The following is a 10,181-nucleotide window of genomic DNA, read 5'->3' as shown; positions in this document are numbered from 1 at the left end:
TCCGGGCACAGGGACGCCGGCTCAGGCGCGGCCCAACAGCCGATGCACCAAGAGCAAAGTCGGAGGAGGAATTATTTTTGTTCCGTTTGCGGATTTTTAGGGTGCACTCGGGTCACGATCTCCCCACTGTTGCGAAAGCCTGGCGTGTTTTTTCCTCTGCCGATCAAAGCTGTGGTCTGTCGGCAGTGCCGGGCCCTGCAGCAGCAGCTTCACGCAGGCAGTAAAATCACGAGAACCCATAGTCCAGCTCACAGCCGGGGTAGCTTCGGTTTTAAACACAAAATGTGTGTTTACAACAACAATCAGCTTTACGTTTACGTGCCGCACTGTAATCTTTTCATTTCTTCAGTGTAATTCACATTTCATAGAATCATAGAATGGTTTGGGTTGGAAGTGACCTTGAAGATCATCAAATTCCAACCCCCCTGCCATGGACAGGGACACCTCCCACTAGACCAAGTTGCTCAGTGCCCCATCCAGCCTGGCCTTGAACACTTTCAGGGCATCTACAACTTCTCTGGGCAACCTGTGCCAGTGCTTCACCACCCTCACAGTTAAAAATTTCTTACTTAATTTGTTCTAAATCTGCCCTCTTCCAGTTTGAGGCCATTACACCCCGTCCTATCACTACATGCTCTTGGAAAAAAGTCCCTCTCCCGCTTTCTTGTAGGTGCCCTTCAGATACTGGAAGGCCGCTATAAGGTCTCCCCGGAGCCTTTTCTTCTCCAGGCTTAACAACCCCAGCTCTCTCAGCCTGTCCTCATAGGAGAGCTGCTCCAGCTCTCTGATCATCTTTGTGGCCCTCCTCTGGACCTGCTCTAACAGGTCCACGTCCTTCTTATGTTGAGGGCTCCAGAGCTGGATGCAATATTCCAGGTGGGGTTCTACAATAAACGTGTTTGGCAGAAAGTATTCAGGGTTTTAAAAGTACCTTCATACCAACAGATAATATGCCAATTTATTTTTTTAGACATATGTTGATGGGGATACAGCCTTCTCCAGTTTTTACAGAAGTTTCTCCAAATTCTGCACAATCTTTTTTCCAGGATAACTTCTAGCAAAGTTAAAGGCAAGAATCTCTGGGGTGTTATTATAAAAATAAAATCAGATTGTAAATGAAAAAATGCAGCTTCTACAGTTACATCACAATTCAGCGGTGCCTTTGTCTGCCAAGAGGAAGGCACAGCATAAAATACTACCAACCATTTCCCATAGGGAAACACAACTTTAAATCTTTTCCAAGGCAGTCTTCAGATACAGACACGTCTGGTTCAAAGGCCAAATAGACAACAGCATCTCCGGCAATTCAGTTCTCTTGACTACTGTGTTGTAATTTGAGTACTGGTTTTGTCCTGGAGGTTTAGTTCAGGACCCTTTTAAAAATGCTTACTGAGCCCTAATGACTGTTAATTTTCGCTGTAGAAACCAGGGGCCCTGCAGAAAAAAATACAGCAGGTATTTTATATCTTCAGTACCAGGCTGTTTGCATCATGATGGCTTCTCATATATTAATAATTCCTTTGGGAGTATCTTCATTTGATGTGCTTCCTTCCTTTCACTATTATTCGCTATATCTGTCAATCATAATTTTGCTTGCTTTTGGATAAATGACAAATCTAATCATTTTTAAAGACACAGAAATGAATAATCTACAGATTCAACCACGATTCTGAGAAAACGTGTATATAGGCAGACCCTGATATCAATACATAGTGCTGCTTGCTGGCGGGGAACCCAGAATGTAATTTACTATAAATCTCCCACAATTCTTTGAAATTTATGAACATGATTTTATACTGCTTGTTATTGCTTTACAAACTACATCGTCAAATACAGCTAAAGAAATGTTATTAAAGAGACAGCCAGAAAGCATTTTTCCTCAGTAGTTGTTTCTTCCTGAAGTGTTTTCCAACTTTCCAACACAGCTTTCCTATTGCCTTGAATCTCTAATTTCAGAATGTAGTTTTTGGTTTAACCTAATTCTAGGCTGCACAGGTGCCTACAAGACTGAGGCTACTAAATACAAGCTAAAATTAGAGTACAGGAGCAGAAGTGGCAGGGTATGACGTAATTTTCTTTCAGTTTTACAAACACTTTATAAAACAATAGGAAATAGGCAGAAAATAGACTGAAACCTTCATTCTTTTACAATATTTTATAAACAGGCTCATTTTTATCTGCTTGAGAGAGCGGAACTCTATGAGTGCAAATGTTTGTAAGACTGAAATATTTAGAAGTTCTACATAGCATCCTTAAAGTTGGAAGAATCGTGAGAAATATGTAACTTTTGCTGTTACACCCCCCCCTATTTTTTTTTTTTTTCCTACTCTGTAAGGCTTTAATTAACACACTCAGACTTTGCCTACATTAGCCGTTCCTTACCCTAAATTTTCTGTCAGCTTTCCGGACAGCCACCACCAGGCTGCAGCTGCAGGTACGTCCCTGGGTGAGAAGGCCATGCTGGTGGGGTGGCCATTATGGTGGGGTGGCCCTGATGGTGGTGGCACCTTGCTGCCCAGCAGCCCTGGGTGCTGGATAAAAGGCCTCTGGAGATCCCTGGGACAGCAGACAAGCTGTGGACCTGAAGGCTCGTTTGTATATGCCATCTATAGGCGTACATCATATGTTATGTTGGGTAGCTGTCTCCTCAACAGTGCATCCCACCCCTCACGGCTTAGAGGGAAGGTTGAGGTCTCTGAAGCTGCAGCTGCCGCCCTTCAGAGGAGCTGCTGAGGCGCTGAGGGCTCCTCGGCCTCCATCCCTCGCCCTCAGCTTCCAGCTCGCCCCGGGGCCGACGCCCTTTCAGGGCTCCAAAGCCCCTCGGGCAGGGAAGGCAACAGCGAGGTGAGGAGCGGGACACGGGGCCCGGCGGGCTCGGCCGGCGGCAGCGCTGAAGGAGTTAAAGGCCGCCGGCTCCGCGCAGCTGCCGGGCGTTACTGGTTTGGCCTCCGCCGGGCGCCGTCGTCGCTGCAGCGCTGGGCCGGTGGGTGGGGACCGGGCGAGCATGGCCGCCGCCGCCGGTGGGGAGCGCGGCGAAGCGGCGCCGAGAGAGGAAGCAATGGCCGGTGCCGGTGAGGAGGAGGAGGAGGACGGGGAGGAGAATATCTTGTACGACCTGCTGGTTAACACCGAGTGGCCTCCGGAGACGGAGGTGCAGGTGCGTGTGGCCGCGGCACGGCCGGAGTGCGGGGGAGGGGACCGGCCACGTAGGCGCGGGCGGGGATGCGCCCCTCTGCCCCGCGGGCTGGGCGGCCCGCGGCGGGGGGAGGCCGTCCTCCCTGGGGGCCGTGGGGACGGGGCCCTGCCCGCAGGGAGGCTCAGCGGGCTGCCAGCCCCGTCCCTGGCGGGCACAAGAGCGGGGAGGGCAGCGGGGGTGAGAACGAGAGGTGTCCCTGCGGTTATCCTGCCCCTGTCGTGGTCTCGTGTCACTTAATTCCCGCGCTGTCACCCTTGTTTGTGTCGCCTGGGACGCCTCGAAGTCTTTCTTGCTCATTACCTGTGAGCAGTGCATACTCGGCTTTGCTGTAGAGCTGATAACGAGCGGAATTGAGGTTGTTCAGCCTGGAGAAGAGAAGGGTCCAGGGAGGCCTTTCAGTACCTAAAGGGGGCCTGAGGAAAATGGGGAGGGACTCTCTTGTCAGAGAGTGCAGCGATAGGACAACGGATAGCGGTTTTAAACTGGGAAGGGGAGATTTAGATTAGATACTAGGAAGAAATGCTTTACTGTGAGGGTGGTGAGACACTGGAACAGGTTGCCCAGGGAAGCTGTGGATATGCCATCCCTGGGGGTGTTCAAGGCCAGGCTGGATGGGGCTTTGAGCAACCTGGTCTGGTGGGAGGTGTCCCTGCCCATGGCAGGGGGTTGGAACTAGATAATCTTTAAGGTCCCTTCCAATTCTCACCATTCTATGATTCTGAAAGCTGTGCTGAAGTCCAGGTCTCATCTCTGGAAACAGCTGCACAGAGAGCAGTGGAAGCTGTGCTGGTGAAAACAAGGTCTTTATTGAGCTCACCTTGCACAAGGAAAACTAGGTCCCTCTCTAGGCTTCTGTATTGGAATGGTTGCATCTATATTTTCACGAGTAGGTTAAAAGGGAGAAGTATATCACTTTGTGTCTACAAGGCATGTAAATGGACGCCAAAGCTTAAAAGATTGGAAAAAATTGTTCTTGTATTACAAGTTTCTGCTTGCTTCTGTCTGTTCTTCTTCATGGGTCAATGGAAGAGCTGAGAAGCTCTTTCATCTTTGCTTTTTCATCTTTTTTCCTGCAACGTGCTGAGCTAGCTGCCTCTGTGTCTGCTCTTGCCTGATTTGGACACAGAGGATGCAAGCAATGTGATTTTTCTTTCTTTCTTGTAGTGGCTTTCAAGTCCACTGCAGTTGTTAATGCGTTTCTCCCTAAAAGTAGTTTATGAAAGTATTTTAACGAAGTTTTATGCTTAAGGAGAACATCTGAACAAAGAAGATGTAAAAGCATCACAGGTGGAAGAATATGCCTCTTCATAATTACTGAAGCTACTCATAAAAATATGTTTTTGTTTATCAGAAAGACATTTTTTTTTCTCTTGATCTGTAAATTCTCAGTTGCAGCAACAGGTACAGATGTTTGGAAAATATGATTGCAGTGTTACCAATTACTAACCTTATAGGTTGATCATATAGACAAGTAGACAGTTGCACCTATTTTTATTTAACTGTGTTTTAAGAGATGGTAAATAGTGTTTGTTTCTAATAATATATGAAAGTGATTTACTTGTCTGCAAACCATGAGGAGGACATAGATGTGGTGGCATGAGACGGTGGTTCTACAACTGCATTAGGGGGGCATATTTTTGACAAGCATCCTTTCTCTTCTGCTGCCATTTAGTATTCTTGAAGTTGTATGGTATGTTAACTGATTAGTCTGAGGAACAATCGCATTGTTTAATTTCCTTTTGTTCAGTGGTCACCCTTTGTTGAGTGGTCACCCTAGAACTCATGTAGGTACTAAGGGGGGTAAGTAATGTGTCAGTCAAAGATGAGTGATGTGTGAGACCTCCCTTTAGTGACAGCATGCGGGTATGCCAATTTAAAGTGATCATGGAACCACAGCCTGAAGGTCCTCATCTGCCCTGATAGTCAGAATTTCGAAGCATCATAGAATTTTGTTTGTCAGCTTCAGCAAATGGTATAGGCTACTTTAAACTTGGTATTTCTTGCCTATTTACTTTATTTTCAAGATAATTCCCATTTTGAATATCAGTAATTCAGACTTGAAAATGTTACATTATGTAGTTTGTTTGGATTTACATCTTTCTTGAAGACTGTCAGTAGCCAAGGACTTCTGATATTCTTTTTGCAGTTTTAGTGGGAAATTGATTTTACACTGCCATACACAGGCAAACAAGTAATTTTGTCAGCATGATTCAGTTTTTGCCTTAAGGTGCCTTAACAGTGATATTACTTAGGTGATTGTGACTTTCCCTTTGGAACATCTATTTCTTTTAATCCTGGTTTATCCACACTTCTCAGAAAAAGTCACAAAATGCTCCTTGTGTTACCTCTTGTAGAACTGAATGGTTTGGAATGAATGAAGTGAGGGACAACAGAAAGGGAAAGGAAGTTGAATGCTGTGCTGGGAAATGAAATTAAATATCTTCCTATGCAATCATCTGGGATACAGTGCAAGGCCTTAAAACAAATTTTTCACAGGTCTCTATTGACTTTGTTGTATTTTTCTGTTATCTCATTTGGGATGATTCATTTTTAATTGCAGAGTGCTGATCACTTACAACTATAATTATGACTCTTGGAAGATGAATCCTGTGATGAATATGTAAAGTCATGTTAAATTCAAGACACTGATAAATCTGGCATGGATTTCTTAAGTTGGAACCCTAAATTAGGTTTAATTTTAGTTCTTGTTAGTATTCTCGTTCAACTGTATTGAATTTCCCAATAATATTTTTTTTTGGTGGGGGAGGGAGGTAAGAGCATATTCGTAAAGCACACATACAAGGAACTGACAGAGTGGTGTGGAAATCAAGTAGTCTGTATTCATTGTAGTGATGTGATTGTATATAATGCACTGTCTGGGAACCCTGAAATATATAAGGAAAATAAAAGGAATTACTGATTAGTTGATTGGTGAAAATAGGGAACAAGGTAGCAGTTGTGGAGAAGGTTGCAGGGGAGGACTCATAGAATAATTTGTGTAAATACAGGCACACTGAACTGTTCCTTGTCTCCAGTAGATAAGTGCTGTCTATCTTCTGAAATGTATTAAATGTATTGAATGTATCATGTGATTCTGTGTGTGTGTGGTTTTTTTTTTTTTTTTTTTTTTTTTTTTATTGCCATCTCATGTTTTGAGATTTCCCTCACTCCCCCTGTAAGTTTGCTGGGTGTGCAATGAAATCCAAAACTAAGTGGGTGTCTTGTCAGCGAGGAAGTTACTTAGGTTTTATTTCTGGAATGCTCTAGTGAAGGAGAAGTTAAAGTTGTCTTCCCAAATGGGAATGAATTAAAAAAGAAATATAGCAGGTCTGGTAGCTACTGCTGTTACTGAGGTGATAAGAATATATTATAAAAAGCCAAGTTCAGGTCTTCAGAGTATAATAGTAAATCAGCTTTATGAAGGGTTTAAGATGTGTGGAATAGGACCCTGTAGTTTAGGCTCAGGAGCGGACACTAAGAAGATTAAAAAAGATTCTGAAGAGGTCTAGGCAATTTTTGGAAATGTTTTTACTAGGAACTTTTCTTAATCCAACAACGTTAACAAGCTCTGCTTTTAACCTCCCTAGGAAATTGCAGCCCTCCCTGAGGTACTATGATAGCTGTAAGAAATAATTTGTACAGTCACTTATTTTACTGTAATGCCTTGTTATTTCCTGGTTATCAACCTGAATTTGGAAGATTATCTATTAGTGCAGCTGTGTTGTCTTCTTATGTGCTGTGAGACGACTGCCCAATTATTTGAAAGGCTATTTTTGGATTGTAAATTTGCTTAGAAAATTGCTAATCTTTACTTCAGTATCTTAAATTTGGGAGCTGAAATATATATATATATATATATATATATATTTAAACATGGATGTATTCCGGAATTTTGATAAATTTGTGTGTCTTTCAGTGTTGGCTGCTTGCTTGGAGAGGTCTGAATATTTCAGTTAACAAGTAATGATCTCCTTTGTGTATCCTATACTAAAGGGAAGAGAAAATTCTTTCATTGCCTACTCTAATGCTCAGTTTGTGATGCTCTCATATTTTCACTACAAAAGTATAATCATGACTGCTGACTTTGAAGATTTGTGTGTGATGCCTTCCTCACTGGTTATCTTTCTCGTCTTTTCAGTTTAATCGCTGTTTGCTACTTTCTTATTGGCAAATAATTTTACCTCTTCCTATAGCTAAGAATATACACCCTATGTTATTTTGTCTTTCTCTCTTCTGTGTTTGGCTAGTGTTTTCATTTATATAGGGACTGTAGTTGTTCCCCTCCACCTTAAGTAGAGCAGGACTTCTGGAAAGGCTGCGTGAGATGATATGGAGTAGAGGTTGTGATCTGAGTGGCTGTGTTACCTAGTACAAATTGACATAAACCGAGTTTTTCTTCAAAAGGTCTTTGTTTTTCTTAATATTTCTGAAACTTTCATGAGCGGTTTTTATGTAGCTTAGCAGTTATATATTAGCATAATATACTGAACACCAATTGCTTCGACTTCTGGGCATTACAGATCAATCTGGCATTCATTTGGCATAGAAAGAATGATTAATAATACCTTACAGGAGAACATAATCAGAAGTCAATGTCTTTTTGTTACTACCCAAAGATCAAGGCAAAGCTGAATCAATAGGCAATCTGTAGTACATTTTGTTTATTACATCTTGGCACTTAAAATATTTGGCTTTATAGCCTGTTTTAGCTTATGCAGTTAAATTACTCACTATATGAAGTTGCAAGTAATAGAAAATACATCAGGAACTTGTAGCCTAGCAGGCAACTTAAATTTAATCAGTGAATATATGTATGAATGTTGTATTTAAATTAAAATGTATAACATAGTGTTTGACCATTATTGTTGTAATTGCAGCCAAGAGGCAACAGAAAACATGGTGCATCATTTATCATCACTAGAGCAATTACAGGTAAATATGACTTGTTCTTATGTTCGTGACTTATGAGAATGATGTGTGGATTGCTTGTAAAATTTACAATTTCTGCACTTTAAGATGACTAGTGTAATGGAAATAGAGTGCAGGGTGAGTTTTCAGGAAGATGTTTTCTGATTACCGATATTGCTGTGTTATTTTTATGTCATTTTTGTGAGCTTTCTTGTCTCTATTAGGTTATTGGGACAAACTAATAAACCTTACGTCTAAGAATTTTAGAAGCTCTGCTGTGTTTTGCAAAATGTTGTTGAGGTTTTTTTCCCTACCAGCTCTTTCATTGGGTTGCTTGCTAGTTATACAGTTCTATAAGGAAACTTTACATTCTGATTATATTACATTGCCATTCAACACTTGCTTTATGCAGTAACTGAATTGCATTTTCATCCACTAGGAACTTCTTTTAGAATTTCAAAAAAAATCACTACGCATTTCTGGATCTGCCTTTTGCATTTACTCTTAAGCATTCATTGGCCAAGGATAGAGGGTTTTTCCCTTAATACTTTTTTCTTCTGTGAGAATATCTGAGATTCTGTGTGCAGTAAGCTGGAGAGTGTTTTAAAACTGCTAGAGATGTAATTTTTGTCTCTTTTTCCGTTATAGGTCCTGCACTGTTTTTGCTTCGGTACATCTGGTACAGGTAGGTTTGATGAAAATAGTGCTCAATCTTTTTATTTGGTAATAGTTTTACAGCTTTTTGATTTGATGGAAAGTTATTTTTAATGAGAGTAAAATTGAACACTTGTTTAGAATATTGTCCAAGCAATGCTTAGAATATATTCTTTTCATAAGTTTAAGTTATAACCACTTGAGTTGCAGCTGAAGCCCATCTAGAAAAAAAACTGGTATTTACTAGTTTGACTTTTTGCTTTTATCAGAATTTTTTAACTTGCGGTTTGAACATCATTTTTCTTAAAACGCATATTTGTCCTCCCCACTCCCAGCTGAAAAAGTGAAGCTGGTTGGTTTTTTTCTTGTTTTTTTTTTTTTTCTTGTTTTTTTTTTTCTTGTTTTTTTTTTTCTTGTTTTTTTTTTTCTTGTTTTTTTTTTTCTTGTTTTTTTTTTTCTTGTTTTTTTTTTTTTCTTGTTTTTTTTTTCTTGTTTTTTTTTTTTTTATCTCCTTAAGCCTCAGTGACATGGCAAGATTTGCTTCCTTTGGAGTAATGATTTGGATTTTTTTTTCTTGACAATTCAAACTGTCATACAAAAAATTAATAACTAGTTCAGCAAAATTAATGCCAATTATATATTTAAATTCTGATTCAAAAGGCACTTAAATGGCCTAAGAAACATATTGGCGTAAATACAGTGTTCCTGGAGAATTTCAACTCTATGGTTATACTACTCTGTTGATGTACATGGCAGATTTGAAAGTATCAGTTCTTCCTTTTTAGGGGTATTCTGTTGTTTTTGAGGTATGGAAAGAGACATTAATGTGGCTTTGTGTGAAACAATACTATATGTGAATTCAGCTGGCAATGCTGTTTTCCTTATTGCTGGTGTTTATTTTGTTGTCCCCGTCACCCCCTTTTTTTTCGGGGTGGTGGTGTTTATGGTATCCATACCATCATATAAGTCTAGTTGAAAGGATTCAATTGCAGACAAATTAATTTTTTTTCCCTCTCCCCCAGTAGTCATATTTAAAGTCTGATTTCTAGCTTTTATAATTGATTCTAGCTACTGGTTTTATGTATTTAATAAAAGTGTTTGGGACGCACCTGGGAGGCCTCTTGTTTAAAGTCTTGCTAAAAGCAGGAAGAACATTGAATTTGGACTAGGTTCCTTAGAGCTCTGTCCAGCTATTTGTGGAAAAGCTTAAACGATGGGGATCCCAAGACCCTCTGGGTATCTGGTTGCAGTGCCTGACTGTATTCGTAGTGAAGAATTCCTTATGCCAGCTTGGAACCTCCTCTGTTTTAGAATCATACAATCATTTAGGTTGGAAAGGACCTTTAAGATCATCAAGTCCAACCGTTAACCTAACACTGCCAAGTCCACCAAAGGATTGCTGATGGTTTCTTGTGCTCCTGCC

The 10,181-nt window shown here is 41.0% G+C and overlaps 1 protein-coding gene across 1 annotated transcript in view; it reads left to right on the top strand.

Annotated features, from left to right (window-relative positions):
• Positions 1-3,004: 3,004 nt before the first annotated feature.
• The window catches only part of NBAS (NBAS subunit of NRZ tethering complex), a gene marked incomplete at its 5' end in the record, with an annotated part of 193,283 nt that continues 186,106 nt past the window's right edge, over positions 3,005-10,181 (top strand). The window contains 3 exons of the mRNA XM_082481713.1: positions 3,005-3,157; positions 8,074-8,128; positions 8,753-8,789. Of these exons, the coding sequence (XP_082337839.1) occupies positions 3,005-3,157; positions 8,074-8,128; positions 8,753-8,789 (245 nt within the window). The remainder of the gene's footprint in view (positions 3,158-8,073; positions 8,129-8,752; positions 8,790-10,181) is intronic.

This window comes from Vanellus vanellus (assembly GCF_965231255.1).
Source record: "Vanellus vanellus genome assembly, chromosome: 3".
NCBI lineage: Eukaryota > Metazoa > Chordata > Aves > Charadriiformes > Charadriidae > Vanellus > Vanellus vanellus.
The sequence above is the reverse complement of the archived record's forward strand: the minus strand, read 5'-3'. Positions and strand labels throughout refer to the sequence as shown.